Here is a 26,457-nt window from a genome sequence, read left to right on the forward strand (position 1 = left end):
ATGTCAGTCCTGACAGTCTTGCCTACTGTTTGCTGACAGGAAGCTCATTTTCATACACATATAGAGACTTTCTGAAGAGTCTGAATGTTTGTAAATGACAAAAAGCTATGTTGTCATTTTAAGGAATTTAAAAAAAAACTTTAAACTTTCTTTTCCACTTTGCTGTTATTTGCGTTGCCTCAAAATATAAACTTTTTTTTTTGCATTTTGAAGTACACCTACAAGAGAAACAGGGGTTCAAAAAGCAAAGTAAATGTCAAGTATATATGTCGTGATATCCTGCTGTGTCTTGTACCCCTGATATGACGCATGTTTAAGCTGCTATGCAGATCCTCACCGGATGTGCTTTATTTTGACAGCGGCGGGAGGAAATATTATTACCTGGTTCCTTGTAGCTTGACAGTGGCGACAGCGCAGAGCTGCAAGTGGAAAGTCAAATACATCTTTGCGCTTCTGGCTTTTTGCACAAAATGAGAGGAAATGCGAGTTTTTGCCTATGTGATCACAGCAGACACGAGTTTAGACCCTGATCGTGTGTGTGACTGACACGACTCTGAAACTGAAGCTGCACTTGTGAGAATTATCAGTTAATTGGGCCATTCAGGAACTGTAAAAAAGGAGGAAGACGAAGAAGTGATGGAGGACCCGTTACGAAATTAACCCAGAACTTAAAAAAATGACGTTGATTTTAAATAAGGCGGCTAAGAGCACGTTTTAAATGACCTACAACATTTAACTGAGATTCTTTTTTTAAATTTATTTTGCTTTACCATGCGTAACAGATGGATACGCCGGAGGTTGCTTGTCTTAATTTTCACCTTCTTCATCATTCTCTACGTGGATTTTCAGCTTCGAACCAGCAGCCTTCCCAAAGTTATAGTGGTTCACCATCCATCACCCGGTGCGATCCACCACCGGACCATCCAGCAGGCTACCTTCCTGGTCAGGGACGCGCAGAACCCGGCGAAAAGTACCAGAAGCAGCGGGGATACAGCATTGGCCGATGGAGGTCGCTCGGTGCCCGAGGACGCACATGTCAGCCAGCCCGAACTGAAGGTGGAGGACGTCTACATAGCTGTGAAAACCACCGGGAGGTTCCACAAGACGCGCCTCGCGCTTCTTTTGGAGACCTGGATCTCCAGAACCAAAGCGCACGTGAGTGTGATGTCTGTTTCCTGAAACATCTTACTCTTCTCATCACACAGCAGCTCCTGATTCAAGCAAACCACCAGATTTTTAAAAAAGATTTAAACTCTCTCCTATATTTAGTAGAACATTCGTTTAAAAATATTTACGCAATCACAGGAAGCTGTTGATTTAACCGAACCCGTGAACAAAACAGATAAAAGAGGAACTCCAATGCATTTATTAATCCTATAATGGTATGACAGAATGAAACTGATATAACACGTAAAGCTCAAGAGTTTAATTTCTTAGAAATATTTCAGGCAAAACAAAGAAGAAAAAAGTAAACATGTGATCTGTCAAACCATGTGCCATGACTCTAAAGATGAAGTGAAAACACTCACTTCCTTTCTGCTCTGGTGCTGCAGGTCTGATGGCTCATTAAAGTTAAATTTAGTTTCTTTTGTTGATCACTTCATGCTAGTCTTGTCCCACTAGCATGAAGAAAAACACCCCAAACAAACAGAGAGTAACATAAAGAAATCAGTTCTGTTTTGGTTTTACAGTCTGCACGTCTCACTTCACGACTATGTAAGGGTCTATTTTTAAATATTGGCATAGAGTGTCAAACCTGTTAGAAAGCCTGATCTGTGAGGTATTGGGTATTCAGCTTAAAAGTCTTTTGCTACAGCTCATCCAACATTTTGAACATACAACAGTGGTGGTACTTGTGGTGCAGAATTTCAAAGGGGTTTGGGACATTTTTTTTCACCCTTTTCCTTCATCTGGGTAATTTCTGTTACTATACTTAGAAAACTAGTTACTCGCATGTATACAATACAATATATTTATTTTTTCAGGAACATATCTATCTTATACTTCAGTGGCATCAGCCTAAAGATGTTTGAGTTGTCTTTACCTGACCTTTAAAATCAGACTTCCTTTAGGTTCTGGAAACAACCCAAGTTACTCTGAGTCGCTTGTATCGGCTTAGAGGTTTTCATTGACCACTGTGCCTGTTTGTGTGTCAGTGCTGTCAAATATGCAAGTCAGTGAGCAGTTTCACTATTTAAAATTTCAGGATTCTTCTATTTAAATACACACATACAGTGTACAGAGTGTACATACAGAGTTCATTTCCTTTTTGACACCAGATGAAAGAGCTGAGGAAGCACATTTCTGTTAGCTTCTTTTCTTTTCACATCTCAGAGCGCTGAAAGACATTTTTAAAGACGCCTTGGTTTATACTCTTCCTCTTTCTCTTTGCAAACACAAAACAAAATGTTGCTTTAGCGTTTGTCGATGGTAGTGCCTGCACACAGTCACACACACACACACACACACACACACACACACACACACACACACACACACACACACACACACACACACACACACACACACACACACACACAGGCCCTATATTTATTTATCTATCTCTCTCTATATATGTATATCTATAGCTACACAATGACACAAAGATGCAACTACACACCCAGTGGTAGATGAAGACATACAGACGCATACACAGGAAGCTGCGCAGGCAGGCTGTCTCAGCCGAGGGGAAGCAGCCGCCGTGTAGTGACTCTGTTAACAATACTAAAACGGAAGCTGGTCATAGAAAAGGAAGTGTAGGGCTGATTGCAGAACAGAATGAACCCCATACCCACATATGCTTACACACACACACACACACACACACACACACACACACACACACACACACACACACACACACACACACACACACACACACACACCTGGGGTGAAAAGTCAACCAGCTTGGCAGCAGCTTCCACAAAATATTGAAGCTAATCTGCTTAGACCTGACAGCAGCTGGCAACAGCTTGTTGGAAGCCCTAAAACAGTAAATACATTGTGATAATCCCTAATATGATCTTGGCCTCAGTCTAGCTTCGGATCTTCAAAAATTTCTATCACATCTTTCAGCACCAACAACAGAAATGATCTCAGAGGTGGAAACAGATATAAGTGGATGGAGAAATGGCTAACATCTTTAATGACCAATTTAGACATTTGGAATAAAGGTTTTATGCTAAAAGTTAGAATTTTGGCCTCACGGTGGCGCAAGAGGACAAGTGAGGAGGATTTCAATCATTAAAATGTTTTGTTCCTGTGTACTCTATGGCTATGTATCCAGTAGAAGCTGAGATATTTCACATTCAGAGTGGAAAGTTTGATCTGGAGTGATGCACAGAGAAGAATTATCTCATTAAAAATTTAAAGCAAACCGTCAAAAAAGTTTTCGAATAGTTGTTACACTGTAAAATGAGCAATCTAGAAAGGTGGAGTTTTTCAGGAGTATAAATGTTGAAGAAAATATATCATCAAAGCACAAGTGTTATGGTACTAAATTTCCAGCTTTTAATATATATCTCAGTATATGAAGGATTATGAAACAAGAATGCCCCTAACTACTGAGCAGCATGCATTGTAGTATAAACCAAAAACAGTGTAACAACTTTAAAAGCTACAACAAATCATCATCTCAAGTCCCAAACTTGGAGATTGTCAAAAGAAGAAGTGATGCAACACAGTGGTAAACATGCCCCTGTCTCTTTATTTTATAAATGTTTAAATCACATTTTAAACCATTTTAATCCAACAGAAATGAGGATTTTTAACATTTGATATGTTTGACTTCTGTTATTTCTATTAAACATTGAGTGCCTTTTTTGTAGCGCATTATTCAGACACACGGTCATAAAAAATAATTAACTATGCTGTAATAGATACAAAGTGCTACACTGTGTGTTGTTCCTTGACAGTTGCCATCTTATAGACTAGTTTTAGTAAATCATTGGTATTTCACCATACAACTCTAAATTGTTAATGGAGATTCAGTGTTTTATACCTGAAACTAAGTTCACTGATAAAGCTATCAGATCTGTGGTTCAGGTTATATATTGTGCACTTTTTAACTGCAATTTATTCTTGGTTTTGTTATTTCGGTTAGTCAGCATGCGAGAATGTGTGACCCTGTGCCTGGTTTCACAATTTCAGATTTTTTCTTACTCCCCAAAAACTGCCATTGGTATCAGCGTCAGTTTGGCCATAACAATTATAGAATGATTTTGCCCCCTTCTACTCTCAACAAATTTCCCATTCAAGCTTCTCAGAGTGCCACAGTTGAACAGACTGAGCATCCAAATGTCCGATTCAGAAGCCAGATTATCATCATCATACTACAAAGGAATCACTGAAATATTGATCAGAGCCCTTATTAAGATATATTGCAGTCATTTTGTGTTATGGGGTGGTACAAATCTTACTTAATAGCCCTTTAAGAGTGTGAAAAACAAGTTCAGATTTATGCATTCCCACCTGACCTCAGTGAAACGTCCCTGCAAACTCTGTTTACGAGCCGCTCCAACTCCACGCTCTGTCGTTTTCGTTCCTCGTCCCAGGCTGACTGATTTCAGTGCAGGTGCTTTAGTTTGAGTTATGGCCAGAGGTGGAGAAACTAATTATAATGGCAAAATTTTCTCTGGAGGATTTAGTGGCGTAGGTGGTGGTGGTTGTCGTGATGATAGCGGGGGGGAGGATTGATCCTGGTATCTCATTACTCCTCCTTCTCCTGCTTCAGTGATGGAGAGATGACAGGAAGGGATGAAAAAAGGTTAAAAAAGGCCTTTGGGAGAACTAGTGAGGGGGGGGGGGATAGAGCTCCAGCTGTATTAAAATGACCAAAGTAATGATTTAGAGGCTGTTTGATGTCACTTCAAGGGAGAACGGGAGAGCGAGCGAGAGGAATAGAGAATATTATAATTTGATTGATGGACTGGGATGCTATAATAAAACAGTGTACTTAAGAATAGATGAAGCCTTTCTCTTTGAATGCAGCAGAGAGGATATTATGGAAACTCACTTTAATGTAAATACAGAGAAAAATACACATAATCACAGCTAGTAAAACGGTCAGACAGTGAGCCTGCCATTTTTAAACACATGAATTTGCACAGTTACCTCAAATTAACACTAGTATGGCATTTCCCTGGAAGCTTACACAATTTTATAGACTGAAAGTTAACTTACTGGATTAATTTTGGAGCTCTCGTTCACATTTTACACTTCCTTCACAACTCCCTGCCTTCACTAACTAGAAGTGGGACTTACCAGACATCATCCGATATGATCATAATACAATATTATTCCGATTTTGTAACATTTTTGCTAATTAATTACATTATAACAAGCAATTATTATTATTACAATGGTGTATGTTCATATTAACTGCTTCATACTGCTTGGTTTCACTGCTTTCTGCTATTGGCCATATACTGTGTGTACATGTATTAGTGCAACTGCAATCTACATAGTGCTGCACCTCCACGAGAGAGCGTGGTAGAGGAATGATGGAAGCAGTAACAGTGTTGAACAAGAGAAGCCTGCACACCCTAAGCAACAGAATAAATACTGAAGAGTGCAGTGTTTTCAGTGTCTGACATCTTTCTGTAGGAGTGACAACGGTTAAAAGACAAAAAGGAAACAAAAAGGCAAATGAGGCTCCTGGTGAAATAATGGAGGTGCTGAATATAGTTTCCCCAGAGACACTCACTGTGGCTCAACCAAAAGCAGAACAAAAGAAAAGTTGCAACTTTGCTTATATCTGAGCATTTCTGCATTGTGGTGTTTTGTAAAATTGTAAATAATGAGGAAAAGAAGGAAAGAAAAAACAGGTTACATATTGGTGCAGTGGGTGGCACCATCAATTACAATGAGAATGTCAGGCCCTTTCCAGCTGGGGCCTTTCTGGGTGGAGTTTTGCATGTTCTCCCCGTGCCTGTGTGGGTTCTCTGTAAGTACTCCAGCTTCCTCTCACAGTCCAAAGACATGCATGCTAGGCTAATAGCTGATTTTACATTGACTGTTAGTGTAACTGGTCAATCTCTATGTGACAGCCCTGAGACAGCCGAGCTGTGACAATAAAGCTGACATTTTCACACCACTAGATGTCAGTATTGCTCTTCTATCTATCTATCTATCTATCTATCTATCTATCTATCTATCTATCTATCTATCTATCTATCTATCTATCTATCTATCTATCTATCTATCTATCTATCTATCTATCTATCTATCTATCTATCTAGTGATATGGGGGTCTGCCAAAGAAGAAACTGACTCAGCCATATCGTGCTGCTCTGACCACTCTGGATCATGATGCTGTGTGTGTATGTGTGTGTACAATGACTCATTGTTTTAGCTCACAGCAGGGAACCTTGTTTTTGTCACGTCGCATTGCTCCATCACATTGATCCCATTGATCCTTGTGAGTATATGATGTGTTTGTGTTCTTGCTCTCTAATGAGAGTACTTTCAGGATGATGTGTTACAGATGTTGAGAAGAAGACAGATAACCAATCGAAGCTCCTGTTTTTAATTCCTTATCTTCTTTTATATTTCCTTTTTTCTTTTGTATAGACGTTCATTTTCACAGACACAGAGGATGTGGACCTAACTTCAGAAGGTAAGCAGCAATCTTGAATCTCATTCACACAAAAATTTAGATTTAAATCAGAATATTTATATATGTGGGCGCATGCAAATGTGTCTTCCATTCCTTATATGGGATGTTTCTCAGATAATGCTGGCGCACACAACCTTAAATATGTAAGCTCATTCTCTGTTTCAAGATGACAATGCCACAGTGTACAAATGCAACACCACAGACATCAGGAAGACTTCTAATACTGGCGTGCACACAGGAATGAGATGAAGTGACCCATAACTCTTACCCAAGGCTACAGGATAACTAGGCAGCTGCCTTAGGCATCCCCTGTTGAAATATTTTGTTATTGCTCCTGCGCTGCTCTTTAAAGTCTGCCACTAACACCCGCTATCAACACCACTGCTCATACTGCAGCAATAAACATGTGACACAAAGGGGAGACTGCAGGCAGGCAGTTAAAGGACTCTCCAACAATCTGCAACGAAAATTTACATTAAAATCAGACATTTTGATATTAATCGAGCAGCAATAAATCCAGATGTGCCCAGATGTTGTGAGAGTCACCAAAAATGAATGCAACATAACCTCACAGGAGCTGAAGTTGTGTTTTTGGAAGTCTTTTTTTCCCCTAAGAGTATTAGGAAGGATGAATATGAGCATGCCCATACAGAGAGAGGCGCATACATTTACTCATGTGGCACGACAGCAGTAACTTCATCAATTATTTAGTTACAAACACTAAAACCCCCAAACCATAGCCACAGCCCTGGCTTAACCAACTCTGTAAATGCTTGTTGTGACTGCAACAGTGCTTCGATTTCCAGCTGGCCTCTCATTTCTAGTCTGTTTTGCCGAGTAAAAATGACAACTGGGCAGACTGCAAGCCAGACCTCATCACCCTACATCAGTGACTGTTTTTTACAAATGCTCCTGTGGGTAAATTGAAGGGAATCCTTTCAATCTGGGTCCTAAATATCGTGGAGTGTCTTAAATAGATAAGTTAAGTGGAGGCTGAGCTGTCTACTCATGCTGTTAGCTTGTTAGTTTTTTCCTTCTTCTGTTCACCCCTGTTATATTGTTTCCTCACTCTCTATCACACACATCTCTATCTTTATATTTTCTCTCCATTTCTAATATCACTTGTCAATCACAAACAGGGTTGATCATGGCTGATGGTAAAATAATGTACCATGCAGAATGGTATAATCATCAATACACCCAACCATGTGCAACTGCTTTGAAACAGATGGCATCCAGTAGTATCTCTTTCTCATCTCTCTCTGTCTGTCTCTGTCACCAGGTTATAACATGGTGGTAACAGACTGCCAGTCTGATCACAGTCAGCAGGCTCTGTCCTGCAAGATGTCTGCAGAGTACGACGGTTTCATGGCCTCAAACAAGAGGTGAGCCCGATTACGGTCTGTCTAACACCCTCTCTGCACCGGCTTTAAAGATCAGATTAAGATTGCAAACTTTAATGATCACCGTGGGGAAATCAGACCGTTACAGCAGCACTTAGTGCGGCAAGAAATCAAAGAAGTAAATTATGTTCCAGGGTTACAGAGGCATAAACAGAGGTGAGGATTATTACAGTCACACTTATTACAACAGTAATCTTTGAGGAGTTTAAAAGACTGGAATTTATTTAAGCATAACCTGTGCATTAATCGATCATCTTAACTACCTTTTCTGTGCGGTGCTGTCCAACTTGTAAAGGTATGAAGAACAGCCTTTTATGTTTTTATTTTTTATGCATTTGTAATAAAATGAATATAATTAAAAATATTATTAATATTAGGTTCGGAGGACAGACTTGTTTAGAAATTCTTGGAATTCTTTGAAAGAGGAGGAATTTCTTTGCCTTTTTCTGGTTCCTTCATTTCCTCTTCCATCTGCTGTTTTAAATGAATGAGTCTGTCCATCCATTCATCTGTGGCTTTTTCCTCTGCACCAAAATTCTCCTTCAGGGTTCTAATTGATTGTAGGAGCCTGGAAGTTTCTCCTGCGCTCCTGGCTACTTTCATTTTCCATGTCCTTTTGTGCCTGAAGTACTGATGTGGTCTGTCTGTGCTCAGCCAGGAGACGGCACTGGTCCTCCTCTCAAATATCACCTTTGGTCCTGTAGCATTCTGTGAATGTGGGCCAGTACAGCCTTACACCTGCTGTGATAAGTCTGTCTGAGCCTTCCTCTTAGTGTTTTTAACACTAAGATTGTCTTTGAGTTGTTTAATTTATTTGGGACAAATCTGCATCTGTGGGAGTTCTGTGCAAACGATACTTTTTTTCTTCCCACTGTCACCAAGTTTTAGCTCCATATGGGATTGTCTGAATGTTGGGGCTGTATTATTGTAGGGTCTTTAGTTTACAATATAAAGCACCTGGGGTGATTGTTGTGACTTGACACTATGTAAACAAAAATTAACTGAATTGAACTGAATCAGTGACTTATGAAGAATGTGGAACAGGAGCATATAATAATATCAAGGACATAAGAGTATCTGCATAGGGAATGAAATGTCTGCCTTATTTAAGGAGACAGAACTGTTTAAAGAGCTTCTTGCAACACAAAATGATGAGGCAGAACAGGAGACTAGGACAAAGGACACACTTTGAAAATGCAGAGTGGCACATAAACACATAGACAGTGAACGGAGTTACGTGAAGAAGAAATACACAGTGAGAAGCCCCCAGCAGCCCAGGCCTATTGTAGCATAACTAAGGGAGGGTTCAGGGTCACCTGATCCAACCCTAACTATATGCTTTATCAAAAAGGAAAGTTTAAAGCCTAATCTTAAGAGCACAGAGGGTTTCTGCCTCACAGAAGGTATCAAGCTAGATTCTCTAATCCAGGGGTAGGCAACTCCAGGCCTCGAGTGCCAGTGTCCTGCAGGTTTTAGATATCACCCTGGGTCAACACACCTGAATCAAATGATTAGTTTGTTACCAGGCCTCTGGAGAGCTTCAAGACATGTTGAGGAGGTAATTTAAACACATAAATCAGCTGTGTTGGATCAAGGACACATCTAAAACCTGAAGAACACCTGCTTTCGAGGCCTGGAGTTGTTTCATCTCCTCTGTTAAATACTCTACCAAGACATCAGGTGACATAGATTAGACAAACATAATAACTTTTTTTCTTCTTCACCGTATTGGTGAGAAAGGACAGCCGGTGCACTCTTGTAGTGTGTTATTTCACATTGATTTTCTCACAGTTTTGAAGTAGTTACTTTTAACTAGCACCCTGTTTGCCCAAATGGCATCTAGGTAATTGGGACTAAGTAGGTCTTGACATATCCTGACATACAGCAATTTATGTCTTGTGGTTTGATAATTGGAGGCTCTGGCTTGGGTACTGTAACAGTCAATTTACGCACAGTTGTTTGGCAGTATTCTAGCAACTGCAGTAGGTGGGAAGCCCAAACAGCATGCTGATGCTTGATGACGTGAAGACTCCAGCGACACTTAAAGTATTAGGAAACAGCTTTATTAAGTGACCAATGCGTTTCAGCCTTCATCAGGGTCATTGCAAAATGTCAAACAGTTTGCGTTTAAATAAAAAACAGGAAACAGAAAAAAATCCAAGTGGACCAATCACACCTTCAGGAAATATACAAGCTGACCAGTTAACATTTAACAAGGTGGTATTGGCTGATTTGTTAATTGGTTAAGCCCAAATAGGTTCTGGGCTGAACCACTACAGATTAAAACGGGGAGAAAATAAATAAATAAATGAAAACATTCCCATCATGTCTTAATGTAAGACATACTCAAAATTACACAGAAAAATGCAAATAATCTGGTGACAGTTGCAGAGAAGAGGACATTAAAGAAACTGTTGGACATTATGAACAATGCTGGGCATCCTCTGCACACGGCCATAAACAACCAGAGGAGTCTGTTCAGTGACAGGTTGCTTCTCCCAAAGTCAAGGACCAACAGACTTAAAAACTCCTTTGTCCCACACGCCATCAGACTGTTTAACTCCTTGCTGAAGGGGAGAGGGAGGGGAAACCGGGGGACAAAGGAGGGGGGAACAACCAGTCAGATTCTACGTTTCTCTGACTCGTGTCCTTAGCAGTACACATGGCACAAGTTTGAAGGGGATGTTGAGATCGATGGAAAACCAGCAAACAGATATACAGAAATTGCTTAATTAGTTAGATAAATGTATGACTGCATTCTGTAATAGCTAACATCATTAGATGGATGTGCAGTCAATAGCTGCCAAACTAATTATTCACCCACTATCACTTCTCAGATAAATTAACCGTGCCCTGGTTGCTTCAGTTTGAGGCTTGAGTCTGACAGCGTTGAGCCTCCTCTGTGTTCACTGAGCTTATTTGAACCACACCTTTCAGTCACTGTCAGCTATCCATAACACCTTTCAACTGGGGCAAAACTAAAATAATGCAATCTGCTCTTAATGGGCCCAGAATGAAGATGATGTATGATCCCCTACACTCTTGTCTGCATCTTTTCCAATTTCATGCCTTGTCTCGAACACTGCATTAGCACACAGTGCAGGCTACCCTTGTGTCATTGTTGTATTTATTAGCTCTTTGTGCGTTATGTAATCACAGAAGAAGAAGAAGCAGGAAAAAAACAGGATTAAAATATTTCCAAGAAACTGAAAAGTTTGTTTATTAGGGACTTGAATATGCACGAGACAACGCTGCTTGATGCTGCTGTACAATATAAAGTATTGACAATCCTTTGATACTGATCTATGGAAAAATGAATGAAACTTAACAGCTTGTGTTTGGGGTGGGAGTGAATGGGGGGGCGTTCATTATTAGAATGGCAGTGAAAATGTTTTCAAATTGGTTCCAAGGCACACTTACAAACCTCCCCAGTTTCACTCAAGTCCCACTCAAGAGGGAAGTGAGGATGTTTGGTTTGGAAGTAAGCCTTTTCTGTTGTTGGGCAGCAATTAGGATGGCAGAGGAAACAAGGCAGCACTTCAGTTTGGTACCAGCAGCTTTGTAATTTGGACTCTGATGTTGCAGTGCAAGCCTGTTTGGTTTGGAATGAGGCTCTGACATCATGTCCAGTCATTAAGATGGCAGAGAAAAAAATCAAACAGCTCGATTACTCACAGAGCAATTCAAGCTGTGAGGACAAAAACAAATGTAGATGAAAAAAGCTTCAAAATGGGAGAAGATCTTAAATCTTCTCCCATTAAAATGCCCAAATTCAACATTTCTTTGCTAGCTTTTCCAGAGCTCTTGTGACAGTATCACATAGAATGATCTGCCAAGATAACCAAGAGTTATCATTACACATACAACCTTATCTCTTATCACGTGACCTTAACAACTACCATTAACTGAAGAAGTTAACTAGAAGTTGAAGTAAGTTATTACAGATGTACCTCATCATGTTCTTCTTCCACAAAAAGATTAAGTTCCCTCTGAAAGGGACACGATATCTTGCTTCACAGGCGTTCTTGAGCCACAATGACATCCTTCTCATGAAGAACACTGTCTGAATGAGTGGGGATAGAGCCATAACTTTAATTCTAATACTAATTGGGACACAAAAATATTTCAAGTAAATCTGATGAAAAACATTCCTTAAATAAGTTTGTGACTCTGCCTAAAAGTAGGGATTGAATCCTAAATCATCACCCCTCCACCATCGTGCTTGGCAACCCCTTGCAACCCTTCCAAACAAGCCATCGGTTGTTTGTGCTGTCGTGATCTTTAACATTGAACGTGGTACCTGAGGCCTGTGGCATCTGAGCTGTAGTGCTTGTTTTTTTTTTTTGCTATATTTCTGAGAATTGCATTTTTTGACCTTGGGATAAATTTACTGAAACATTGACTCCAGGGAAGACTGGCAGCTGTGCTGCATGTTTTCTGTTTGTGAATTATTTTTCTCACTGCACAAATGATGGACTTCAAATTGTTTGTATTGTCTGCTCCACACCAGCGAACTGCCAAACCTTCTGCTTCTATAGAGGTGCTCGTACTCGCTGAGGATCAATTAATCAAGTGCACTTGATCAGCAGCACCTGACTGCTGCTTACTGCTTTAATTCCTAAGTACTTACTACTTAGTTTCTCATTGCACAGCACAGAGTCCCATAAAAACTCTTTTTCACATGCTGTACCTTGTAAACTGTGATATGAATAGTTTACAGACTGCTGTGACTCCAGGTGTCTTTTCTCTCTGTTCTCTCACCTGATCTCATGAATTTAACAGTCACATTTACAAGTTGGTGAGACTGTTAAAAGACTACACGCTGAGTCAAGCTCTGGGTCTGTGTTTGTTGGTTACTCGAGGTAAAGCCTATCAGTGATGTCTATAAACACAAACAGCAGGATACGAGCACATACAAATGCTTTTCAGTCTCTGTTGTAAATCTTGTGGTTAAGTGGCTGTCAGTTCTCTATTTAGATGAAGTATCTGGCACTATGTGCCAACATAACCTTTTTCTTTTCAATGTCTGTAATGAAGATAGGCTTGCAAGGGCTTCAGGATATTTATATGACCAAAGGTCAACTATTTTTCACATGGAGTCCTAAAATATCAAACTTAAAAGAAAATCTCATATTTTTGCTGTGGCATCCAACCACAAGTAAATACATGCATATGGGTAACTAGATGACTTGGGGTTACAGCATTGATCACACTTGGTTTGAGGAATTTCATCCCGCTTCCGTTTCTCCTCTTCCAGTCAGTGTAAGGTATCGCCATTTCAAGTACAGATGCACGATGCATTACTTAGGTAAGACTTTTTTCATTTCTCTGTTGCAAGAGTGGAAGCAACAAAGAAGAAAATTAGTCTTCAGATTTTTTTTCCGCCTGATTGCAAATGTCAACAGGAGAAATGGAGCGAAGCTGAGAAAACTATTATTATAAACCCAGCACCACGGTTACATTTTAAATGAATATTTTTCCTTTTCTTTCACCGATCGCTCCTCAGGTGGTTTTGTCATGTGGACGATGATAACTACGTCAACCCAGAAGCTCTCCTCTCGCTGCTGTCAGCCTTCCCCCAGGAAGGTGACATCTACGTGGGCAAGCCGAGCCTGGACAAGCCCATCACTGCTCATGAACTGCTGGAGGGCAACGCAACGGTACGATACCACTCATGAGTATTTTAGGTTTCTTGGCAGAGTCAACCTTAGCACTAGGACTTGGCTGAGCTTTGCAAAGTACATGCTGAAGTCGTGATCTAGTGAGGAGCATATAACTGCACCCTGAAGAAAAAAAATCTCTTAAATATGCAAAAAGGGACGAAAACATGAAGGTTTTGGTTACAGTTCCACGTTCAGTACATCTCATTTTAAAGACGGAAACTGACACCCACTCAAAAAATACTCTTTGTAGCACAGCATAATGCAACTCTAAACTCAATTTTATTAATGTGGAATGATCATTGATTAGAGCAGGATGGCCGTCCGCAGATTTAATTTTTCCAGTGAGCCTCCTGAGATTCTTTATCTTTCTCCATCTTGGTTTCCTTCTCTCCTCCTTTGTTTTCAATGTTTTCTTATTTGCTGTTATGTCACTTGCTTGTTGTTATTAAATCAACCCTACTGTTTCTCCGGTTTGTGCTCTCTCACTCCATGGATTCTTTTTTCGTTCCTTCTGTCCTTGTTTCACGGTGTCCCTTTTTCGCTCTGTTTTGCGGTGATAGTGAACAGCTTCTTTCTGGAAAGGTTAATTGCTTCGACTAATACCCACAGAGTGCTCGACTCTTTAATGCGTTCTCCACCAGAAATATTTTCACAGTTTTGATCCTTACTGGAAACGGTTACAGGACCAATTTCAAGAAATCACATGTTAACATGTTTAATTGGGTCAGGCTTATTGCTATTTGGATGTAACAAAGGGTTTCTGCTAGTGTGTAAAAGCCCAAACTGGGCCCCCTGCTAGTAATACCAGCAGCTTTCTCTTCATATTTATTTGTTGTACTTAAAAAAATCATTTTAGACACGAGCTATAACCATTAGTATAATTAATGATACCATCCTACTGTTTCCATTAACTGGCTTTACTCATATGGAAGAGTCTCACAAAAACTAAAGGAAAGTTAAAAAAGGGAGTAAAGAACCAGGAAAATGTTATGACCTTTTAGGGTTTTAGCTGTTCAGCTGGAATCTGTCCACTCATGAACACGAATGAAACAAAACAAAATCATTTATAGCTGTATGTGAACAAGGTCAGCTGTGATTCAGTGCTTTTCTGCTTGTGTTCACGTCTTACATCTGACGCCGTGTGCATATTGTCCCCCATGCTGGAAGTTACATATCTGCAAACACTCACAAACTAGTAGTGAGTGTGATGAACCCAGAAATAGAGAATGTTTGTATTCAGAGTAAAAGTGCACAGCGCTGAGGCTTTCAGACAAGCCGGCATCTTGCAGGCAATCTACTAGCAATCAAATCAATGGCATGGATGTTTTCATTGGGGGTGGCTGTAGCTCAGGAGGAGCTAACCCCAAGTTGCTCTCCGATGCATCCATCGGAGTGTGAATGTACTTAGATAGCACTGAGTATAGATAAAGTGCTTGTAAGAATGGGTGTGATTGGGTGAATGTGGCATGTTGTGTAGAGCGCTTTGGAGCTTTGGAGCGTCTGGGAGAGTAGAAAAGCGCTGTAGAAGAATCAGTCCATTTACCATTCATTGCAGCACCTCGTACCTCTGAAACCATTTTACCTTGCGGCTGCCAGCAACTGCCAGCAATCACTTACTAACCAGTTTAGGAATAGACATTTGTCCCAGTCTCTAAGCCTGTGTTACTGGAGCCTTATGGTGTTTTTGAATTTATTTATTTAAAAGGGACAGTGCAGTTTAACATAGTCCAAGTACAAAAATACGAAACTGATGTAACGCACATAAGTTTATAGCTATTGCTAATTTTCAACAATTGTCCCTTGTTGGGTTTACAATCAAAATCGATACATTTTACAATAAAACATACATTTTCATAAAACCAAATTACATCATAAATACAATTATAATTAATAAAAAATAAATTAAAATTAAATTAAAATTATCATCAATCCAATGACTACATCTCGGATTTCCCTTTAACCAGATTTGAACCTTTAATGTAAAAGATCTGATGTCTGTAATCAATTTGATTTCGGCTGGAAGTGTGTTCCACAGATGGCAAGCCTTTATGGAAAAAGCTGACTGACCAAATGTAGATCTGCAATATGATATCTTGCAGTTGCTTGCCACGTCCCTGGAGCTGGACAGAAGAGACAAGTGTACGACGGTATCTTCTGTGTGGTGACACCTATTGTTCAGGGGAGTGCTGCGGCGGCTTCCTGCGCCTTAACGGCGGGCTTAGATAGATGCGACTGCCTGCTGATGTTACAGCGCTGCATGAAATGACTGCTGTAACTGGCGCTTCGCTTACAGTTCAATTCAATTCAATTTTATTTATATAGCGCCAAATCACAACAAAAGTCGCCTCAAGGCGCTTCATAGATACAGAGAAAAACCCAACAATCATATGACCCCCTATGAGCAAGCACTTTCCTTTCTGTATGCCTTCCTTCATACAGGAAGGATGATCTGATGTCACATTAATTTTCACGTGGTTAGTGAAAACACGAGTGTAAAACCTGAATATATATACACATATATGTTTCTCTTCATGCTGGTGTCTTCGCTCTGTATTCCTCCACATAAGCTGTCCCACTGTTCCCTTAGAGCCAACACACAATTAGCAATTAATGCTATAGCAGGTAGTTAGCACTACAGGAACCAAGTACGACATTCAGTCCTCAAATTTCAGCTGAATTAATGACTAATTCAGTTCAGTTATTAGACTCAATGTCAAAAGGTGACAGAGTTCAGATCACTGTGATGCATCAGCACATTAAACATAAGTTTGTCCTGTGTGCTCAGTGAGGGGAACTTAGAGAAGACATCTAGAAAGGTCATCGTGACATATCTCTTACCATGATCATTACCATGGCAACATTTTATTTTTATGGTACATAAAGCTGCTGCTCCACATCGAAAGGAGCCAGCTGAGGTGGTTCGGGCATCTGACAAGGATGCCCCCTGGGCGCCTCCTGGGTGAGGTGTTCCAGGCATGTCCCACCGGGAGGAGGCCCCGGGGCAGACCCAGGACACGCTGGAGAGATTATATCTCTCGGCTGGCCTGGGAACGCCTTGGTATTCCCCCGGACAAGCTGGAGGAGGTGGCTGGGGAGAGGGAGGTCTGGGCCTCTTTGCTTAGGCTGCTGCCCCCGCGACCCGACCCCGGACAAAGCGGATGACGATGGATGGATGGATGGATGGATGGTACATAAAGTAAGTTGTTAGCATTATGCATGTCAGTGGTGCTGATTATAGAATGAGTAACAAATCCTAGAGATGAGATGAAAAAATATTGCTGCTGTAAAGGTAAGAGGATGGGTCACCACAGAGTGAAGATTTCCAATATCAAGAGGGAAAACTAAAAATGAGATGAATGAAAGCAGCCAGGGTTTTCCCTCCTGCTCACACAGCAGAGAGAGCAGCTGATGTCAGAGGACACCGTCCCTGTCAAGAACTGCTGGAGTCTGTCGATCACATGTAATTTACACAAGGAGCTTATGGAAAAAAACTCTTTTCTGATGGTCATTTTCCTTTTTCCCTCCTTTCCTTCGTTTGTCTATCCATCATGCTTCTCTTCTTTCTCTTCTTTTTGATCTTTGGCTTTGCTGGTCTTCTGCAGGCACCATTAAACAGTAAAACAAAGCTGAAGCTGCTCCTATCGGTTTTATGTCAAGTTTCACCCAAGTCAGGTTAACTGCTGCCATTCAAAATCCATACCATCCATTCTGTTTTCTCCATTTTCACTCTCCACTGCTGCAGGGGCTCCCCCTGAGGTCAGCAGCATCTTCTTCTGAATACACATGTCCTCGTGTGTGTGCATGAGTGTGTGCGGCGCACGTGCGCCTACATTGGTATGCATGTGTGTTATTGAGTTTACAGAATTAATGCTGCTATTGAGTTAAAGAGCATCCTGACTCCAGCATGCTCTCTGAATAGGGTGTCGTGCTCTGTCTCTCTCTGCTTCCCTCTTGCACTTTACAGTCTCTCTCATTCGTTTCTTGAAATGACTCTCTCCGTCTCCCTCGTGTCACATTCTCTGCTCTGATTGCAGCCATTTGCAGGGAAGAATAGATCTTTATTAATCTTTGCTTTGCTTTTTCTCTCTCTTCCCTTCTTCCTTCCTTCTTTCTGTTCCCTTTAGTGAAAACAAAAAAAAAGGCGATGTCAGGCTCCTCTCTGTCTCCTCATCTCATTTTCTTACATCTTGCTGCCTAGTTTTTTTCCGATTTCCTGTCACTATAGTGAAACGGGAAGGATAATGATCGGAGGAAGGAGGAAAAGAAAGGAATGGAGTGGGAAGGAATGGGAAGTAAAAAGGAAGGGGAAGAGATAAAAAAAACAGAGGAATAGTAAAAAGGAAGAGAAGTTTATTTGAAGAGATGTACAGGAAAGAGGAAATTAAAGTAAAGTAAAGGAAGGAAGGACAAGTACATTTTTCACATGTTAAATTTTACAAGAAAATTAGTGAACAGGAGGTAAAAAGAGAAGAATGAAGAACAGAAAGGGAAAGAAATCTTCCAAGCTCCCGATTAGTTGTGCAATTACAGCTCGCTCTATGAGTTAAATTCTTTATCTGCCTGCTGTGACAAACAGGAAAACAAGGCAGCACATTTACCCCGGCAAAATATCAACTGAGCAATTTAAGCCACAGGAGAAGGAAAAACACAATAGTTGCTTGAGAAATGGCTCAAAGTTAGAAGATAAAGATGTACTATTCATAACAGACTGGAAACCAGAGCAGTTAATACGCGCCTGAAAGAGAAACCGTGAACACTTAGGTTCAGTCATAGAGGCCCTTTTCCTCTTCTGATTTCCTCTGATATAGCAGAGGTATTGTGTGTCTGTGAAATGGTGGCAAATATTTATAACATTCAGTGTGAGCTTGTGTTGTATTTTTTGTGTTCTGTATTCCCAGATGAGTATATGTGTGTATGTCTGTTGGTGTGAGTCTCTATATGTGTGTAACAAAAGTAAACACAATTTAAAAGAGTTAATACAACCAAAGCTTTTAAAGGCTTTAGCTCTTTATTGGGCCATAAATAATATTTGGTACCTTAAATGGACGTCAAAATCCCCCCCCCCCCCTCATAAATCACTGAGAGGTGGTACAACTACTGTACATGGATTTCTTCCAGCCAATCAGCAAATATCAGGTGTGTGACAGATAGTGGCAACAGTGTGTCTAATCAATCAGTGATGATCTGGAGAATTGTAATTTTCAGTGTTCTTCCAGAATTCATGAAATCGGGTCCTTCGCACTTACCTGCTCCTACAGTTGGGCTCATAATGCCCAAACTGATAAGTCGATAAGAGCGAAGGATTATATAGTTCAAAAGTTGCTTTAGATGTTGAGTTAGATGTTGTTTGTGTTGGATTTCTAGAAAGTATAGATTAGTGAAATTTGTGGCATAATAATGATGTCACCATATTTACTTTTCACAACGTTCACCTAAAAAACGTTCACTACTGATGGTTACTTTGTAGTTTTTAGCACCAGGTGAGCCACATTGTGTTCTAAAACACACCCTATTATAAACATAGGACAGTAGTATTCATAGTAAAATGGATTTTGTCAAAGCTTCATACAGACAGTTATCCAATGATAAAAATTTAACCCACTTTTACACATTTCACCTTTTTTTTCTGGCTAGAAACTGTGAGATATTCGATTTTGTTTGCTTTATGACATCATAGCAGGTTTATAATAAATAAATGGCATTTATTGGGGTTTATTGTCAGTCTTACTACTGCTAAAATTAAGATAGTAATTCAGTATTGTAATTTAGTTTCGATTGAATTACCTACATGCAATTATAAGGGGCACCCACACCAGGTGCAATGCTATTTTTTATATATATATATATTTTTTTATTTCTATGCCAATATATGTTTTTTCAGTAGATCTACACTTCACTGTTTTCCTTCAGAGTTGGCTGGATAATGACTAAAATGACAATGACCAGCATTATCTTAGTGGACATCATTACTATGTTACAGCAGCTTTACCAAGTACAGTGAAGCAGGTTCCTGTGACAGCGCTGCGCTTTCATTTTGTGTTATATTTGTGAAAACTGACAATGTGTGTTTTTTCCCTATAGTCTATGTATACACACTGTTTAGAAAAATGCGAACCCCAAGCAGTGAGTGTTGATCTTAAAAAAAGTTTGAAAAAAGTCACACAAGTAAAAAGAAAAGTTCTGCAACATGCTCAAATAACACTCGGTAACAACGACTGCCATATAAAGGGTTAAGTCGGTAGATGTCTAATGGAAATGTATCTGTATATTTTTAAATAGTTCATTCAAAGCACAGAAAATGTGTTTTAAACAGCTTTTTGAGGAAACAGCATCTACTGTGAGTCTGAAGCGGCTAAAAGGAGTTTTTCCTTGGAAACATTTGAGTGACATTTCACAGCCAGAGTTGCACCCTCTGCAGAGCACTAATATTTCACATAGTACTTTACAATGGTTAATAAGCACATTTTACCACAGCAGGAATAGTGCAGCGCTTCAGTGACTGTTCTGTCTACTGTACTGTCACAACATGTTGCAGCAAAAGTCGAGGTGGAGTTTTTGTTTCCTTTATGGTTTGAAACTGTGGTATATCTCCACTGGAACCGCATTTTTACTCATACGACACCCAGTCCAGTCTTTGTTAGTTTGTGATTATTTTTATACGGTATCTCTTAATAATTTCTGTGTGTTGTCTATCAGAGGGAGGTGCAGTTCTGGTTTGCAACAGGTGGAGCAGGCTTCTGCCTGAGTCGAAGACTGGCAGAGAAGATGGCTCCGTGGGCCAGGTATTTACAATTTGTGTGTGTGTGTGTGTGTGTGTGTGTGCTTTATAGGGACGATGATGATAAGACAGTGAGGAAAAAAAACACAAGCACACAGACAATTGCATCTATGTAATGCTGATATGAATTCAAACCAAACATGTTTGGGGCTTTTACACATTTTTTCACTGGTTTTAAACATTTGTTTGTAAAAATGGCTTCTTGTTTAATAAGTGTGCAGATTTTCTAGTTTTAGACGACCTCCTGTTCTTTACATTGTTGTAGGGAACTTGCATTAATGCTCAATGATATAAACTTGTTTTAACATATCTCATCAGTTTTAATGGAAAAAGCACCAAACGTTAAACTAATTAAATCATAAATGCTAACACAAGTAAACCTCTGGTTTGAAAAAGCAAAGCAGATTCTAAAATGCCTTAAATGTGCACTCTTTTTAACGGTCAGCAGGGGGCGACTTCTCTGGTTGTGCGTCCCTTTATAGACAAATATAGAAAAATGACCCCACCTGCCAAGAGACAATCAATTTAGAGCAGGGTCGCACATTAACAGATGATGTTCAGTAACTGACAGACTCCGATGTAAGACTGTAAACATCGTGATCTGTAGCATTCTTGCATTAAAATAAACTACATCTCTTCAAGAGACAGAACAACTGGAAATGACAAAGGTTTATTTCTATACTCTCAGACTGGTGGTGTCAACAGGTCAACAGTACCAGCACAATTTTACTCTGATTTGTTTAGTTAAAAAAAGAAAGAAAAGGATTTGCAGATCTCATGTGGGAATCTTTTATGTGTATATCTGTGATCTATATCTCACATATTGTGATGCACCTGTGGTTATGTTTTAGAGCACAGCTCAGACGAGCTCATGAAAAATGGATGCGCTGTCCATGGTCCTGAATTTGTAACGGTTTCATTGGAGTATAGTGAAAATTTATTGGAGAAAACATTGTTTTTGAAGTTTATTAATGGAAATGCATCGATCAGAATAAAAGCAATCAGCACCGTGATCAAAAAACAAACAAACATCAAAATACACTTCCTTTGCCTGATGTCCATCTAAGACCTGATTTTTTTTTTTAGCTCCAAAGCCAACTTCATCGCTCCGTTTGCTCTGTTCTTGTGTCATTTTGCTCTGTACACCACGGGGTCAACTGAAATTCCTACACACGCTCTTAAACCTCTGCATTGCCTCATCAGTTCACTTAATGCTGTCAAATCAAACACAAAGCACAAGAGATACTTTTTCATTGCTACATCAGCAGAGTTAGAGTAAATTGCTCGTTGCGAATCTTAATAAATCTCCTCTTACTTTTTACTGCTCCAAATACCAACAGGACTGGTTTTCCACCAAAATTATTTATTGCTGTGTTTATGGTCTCAGTGGCTAATTTGATTACGACAACTACGACATGATTTTCATTCTGTAAATTATCTTGTAGCAATTTGTTAATCTTTTGACTGACAAAATTGGTGCTGTATCTGTTTTGACTTTTTGGCTTCTCAGTCTGTCTCTGAAACTTTGTATTTGTACTTCTCTCAAAGAGCTGGAACTAATAGCTGCCCAGGGCTACAGGTAGAGCTAGAGAACCAATCTAAAATAGTTCTTTGGAAAAGGTCAGCAGTAAAATATGCACAGTAAACAGTCAATGGGCCCAACCACATGTTTTCAGATAAAGGTTGGACAGTTTATGGTGCTAAATTTCTCCCACAGTAAATGTGGATGTATTGCACACTCTGTTATGTGAGAAAATATTGAGAAAGGCTCTTTTTCCCTGTGTATGTCAGTGGCTCCCAGTTCATGAGAACTTCAGCTAAGATCCGTCTTCCTGATGACTGCACTGTGGGCTTTATTGTGGAAAAGCGACTGGGAATCTCCATGGTCCACTGTCCTTTATTCCACTCACACCTGGAAAACCTGCTGCTCATCAGCCAGAGAAGCATACCACAGCAGGTAGTAGCAGGCGGTTTTATACACAGGTGTCCAAGCAAATGCACTTCTTCCTACTCTCATGTGTTTTCTAATCTGCAGGTGACACTGAGCTATGGGATATTCGAGAATAAGATGAATAGCATCGAGGTAAAAGGGAGCTTCTCGAAGGAGGACGATCCCTCCAGGTTTGTTTCTCGCAATATTCATTCGTAAATGAGGGGTACTAAGAAATGTGTCCTTGCTGACATTATTGTGTTTAGTGTTCCACTGGCTCCCTTTGCACATAAATGACATAACATTAAAAAAACATATGTCGCTTTTAAAGACTAATGGATCAAACTCTAATTATTGTAGGATTTTCATGCGGCTTGGTTTTAAAGGCTTATTGGATGCCAAAACCACTACACGACAGGTTATAATACTCACATAGTCTAAAATGATCATGAGTGCAACTGCGATACTACATAATGACCAAAAACTGAGCATAAAAATCCAGGTCGAGGCACTGGAGATAGAGTGGATCATGTAAGAAGAGCTCTGTATCTCTGTGTGCTTGTGCTTTTTTCTCAGCGTGAATACAGTGTCTCTAGGCATTTTATTGCTTTTTCAAAGTACCTGAGTTCTCTTCTTTCATTTTTTGGTTGCATTTTCCCCCCCGTATTTAGTAGAAGTAATTTTTAACTACACAAAGCAATTTTGAATATGTGTTTGGCCAATTTAGCAGGGTTGTGTCACAGTAATGTTAAGGTTTGTTTTGCAGGACAATGCCTCACTCCTTGAGCAGAGCATTACATTTTAACCTCTGTCCTATGAATGCCAAGTACGTGTTTTACAAACAGCGCTCCCCTCAGAGTCTGCAAAAGTTACTGCACCCCACAATATGACCCTACTGATGTGTGAAAACAGCATAAAACATGAGCGTTACTAAGACCATTCAACAGATGAATGCTGTATGATTATGCAGTGTAGTGCTGCATAATGTCTAGCAGCTTCTCCCCGTGCATTCTTTTTGCTCTTGGACTCACTAAAAGTTCAGTATCTTGCCCGAGGAGGCAATCAGGGATCAACTTGCCGGCCTTCCTGAGCCACTGGATGCGTCACTTATTCAGACACATGGGAACAGGTTAAACGGAAGCAGATGGGGGTTTGATGTGAAGGTCACAAAAGAATCACAGGTCAAGGACACGCGTTATGAATTATGGTTCCCAGGGACAACTACAAACCCTGTGGTCCAGCAATGTTTCGTTACAGAAAGAGCAGCCCAGATTTAGAAGTAAAAGTGCCTCTAATCTAAAAGCACAGGAGCACTAGTATCAGGGAAGACTCGACTCTGTGCTGCAGTTGCCTTAAAATCTGACTGAAGTGTATCAAAGCAGTAATGGGCCTCATTTTGACCTGATGGCGATATCTAGCAGAGGGAATCATGAAAAGCTCCAGGATTTAGGACATCAAATGCACATAACAAATGACACGTCATTTGTTTAGCCTTCAGTTTATTATTTACCTTATCATACCAAATTGTCAAGGGGAGACATAATGTCTGTCTACAAAATGCTCACAATTAAATATACCAAAAAATATCGATATTGTGTGATATTGGACAATATCGATATTGTTACTGAGAATGGAAAAACGACTTTCTCCACCGCAAAAAACCCCTAAACAATTAATAAAATAAGATAAATATGTAAAAAATACTGTAAGTGTTTTATAATTATTATAATTTTAGGCTTATGCATTTATTGTGCGTCTTCAGTGATAAAGCTCTTGTTTACTAAAGGTATTTGCTGTAGAAATCTCCAGCTCCAATCTCCAGTTTTCAGTTTTGTCTCTCATGATCTTACGTTAAGGCATGACAGCCCTCTGGCTCCAGTTGATCTTGTTCTATCTTCACTCCCAGATAAAAGCAATTTGATGTAACACAATGGAACAACAGATGTGTTTGTCTTTTCCGGTTTCCTTCATCCTCAGCTGTAAGAACATATCACCACAAATGCTTCACAGTGGCATTTCCATTTGCTCCCATCCTCTGGTTTAGTGCACGGTTGTGTTTGCCCTCCCTTCAGCCTGAGAGGAGTAGGTCACAGGTTCATCTGTCTGTACAAAGGCTTGAACTGTATATAATGGAAAAATGGTGTTTTTCCTGCCAACTGTTAACAGACAAACTAATGGTTCATTCACACAAGTTTGAACTTGTATGTTAGGTAATTTATATATATAATATCAATATATTCTGGCAATGTTTCCTTGCAACTAAGAAACATTTCAATTCTGCTGGTTACCATGGCTTTATTTTGGTTATTGGTTATTTATTTAGCTTATATTCCAATATAAAAGCAGGGTTGCTGATCTCCTAAGTCATTTTGCGGTTAACTCACTTCTCTCTGTGTTGGAATTTCTTTTGTTTCAAATCTTTGAGGTTCAGGCTGCACTCTGAATATAAGCAGCTAATGCAATTTTCTGTTTAATATGAATTTCTTTGTATGCACATGGCAACAGATCTGCAGGTCTTGCTGATTCGTTGCCGTTAATTGCCATATTATCACAAACAGATTGCATGTAATTTCCAGCTTAACAATATTCAGTTGCAGACTGATAAATAAACTGACTCCATCTTACTTCTGTTTTATCGCCGTCCTGACACACCAGAATTGTTCTGCAGACTTGGTCCCTGCTTCGGAGCAACCATTTCAAAGACATGCAGGGTCATTGCAAACAGTCACAATAATTTTGGTCCTGCTGTCCAGCTGTGGTCTCCAAACCCTGTTCTCCCTTGTGCGACTCTAGCTCAAAGGGGCCAGAACATAATCTCTTTTCTGGAAGTAAAAATAAATAATAGGAAAATATGAAATTATTAATGGATAATTGCACAAGATATTCATCAGATGCCCTCTAGTTGACATTCTGCAGTTGCTGTTAGATGAAAGTACAGAGCCACAGATAAGTGTTTACACATGCAAATCAACAGACGACCCAGCGCACCGTGCATACTATAAATACCCAGTTTTCACATTTATAACATTAATGAGCAGCACTGTAGATTTAACTTTGTCAAGTGGGGCTGACTTTCATGAGCCTGCTTTTTCTTAAAAATGTTTATATACATCTTAGCCAGAATACAGTTTTGACTTTCAATAAGGAATTAACTATGTTAGTGTAATATTTATTTATTAATTTTATTTATTAATCTCAGCACTTTAGGACCCACTGCTTTATCACACTGTGAATGAGGAGCATAACATTTAAGAAACACAGATGCTCTGCTGTAATCTTTGCTGCTGTAGATATTTGTGCAGGCCATTTTTGGTATTTAATAGATAGATTTCAGAAGTTCCCATTCCCAGAAAAGAATGATAAAAGTAAGGATAATAATTCACACACGTTCTTTTCCAGGTGATTTGTTTATTGTCACCAGTGGTGAGTTGATACCTATTAAATCATTCAGCTTTGTGCACACACAGGGAAATGTGTGGAAGGAGCCAATAAGATTCAGTGCCTTACTAAAAATAATAATTCCAATAGGTGTCACCCAGTCCTTTAGAGAAAAAGCCTCCCCCCCCCACCATCATTAACAATAGCTGTTAACCACCTCTGAGTTATTAATCATGACTTATGTGTTCTGCAGGTTTAAGACTGTCCACTGCATCCTGTATCCCCTCACCAGCTGGTGTCCATGAGTACCCCCTAAAGACGACCACATCCAAGCACCTGAGACAAAGCTGGTATCCAGCTGAATGTAATATTTTACCTTTACCTGCAGAAAAATGGACCGATTCATTTTGGTGGAGCAATTCTGGATGCAGAAGGAATAACGGTGACTCAGACTTATCTGTGTTCCACAACGCCTCACCTACCACTGATCAACACAGACTGTAAAAGAGGGATCTAGACATCATCTGTTTTTGGACTTCCATTCCGAAGACATGATTTAATGTTTGGCCATTGTTGTGTTCGTCTTTTAGAGCCACAAGAGAAGAGGGTGAAATTCAGAAATTAGGCGCTAATGTAGCAAGCTTAGTTAGCAAGGCTGGTCCACTGAGTCTATAGGAATTTCTTTTACT

The 26,457-nt window shown here is 39.8% G+C and overlaps 1 protein-coding gene across 1 annotated transcript; it reads left to right on the forward strand.

Annotated features, from left to right (window-relative positions):
• The first annotated feature begins 413 nt into the window (after positions 1-413).
• mfng (MFNG O-fucosylpeptide 3-beta-N-acetylglucosaminyltransferase) lies at positions 414-26,215 on the forward strand. The gene is made up of 8 exons (XM_085276063.1): positions 414-1,155; positions 6,571-6,616; positions 7,899-8,001; positions 13,526-13,679; positions 20,379-20,464; positions 22,252-22,417; positions 22,496-22,581; positions 26,022-26,215. The coding sequence occupies exons 1-8, from the start codon at positions 772-774 to the stop codon at positions 26,071-26,073; spliced, it is 1,077 nt and encodes a 358-aa protein (XP_085132189.1). The 5' UTR covers positions 414-771; the 3' UTR covers positions 26,074-26,215.
• Positions 26,216-26,457: the final 242 nt, after the last annotated feature.

The sequence above is a fragment of the Mchenga conophoros genome, linkage group LG6, assembly GCF_057382185.1.
Source record: "Mchenga conophoros isolate Kocher_MC1m ecotype Shallow Benthic linkage group LG6, M_conophoros_male_GT1.1, whole genome shotgun sequence".
Lineage (NCBI taxonomy): Eukaryota > Metazoa > Chordata > Actinopteri > Cichliformes > Cichlidae > Mchenga > Mchenga conophoros.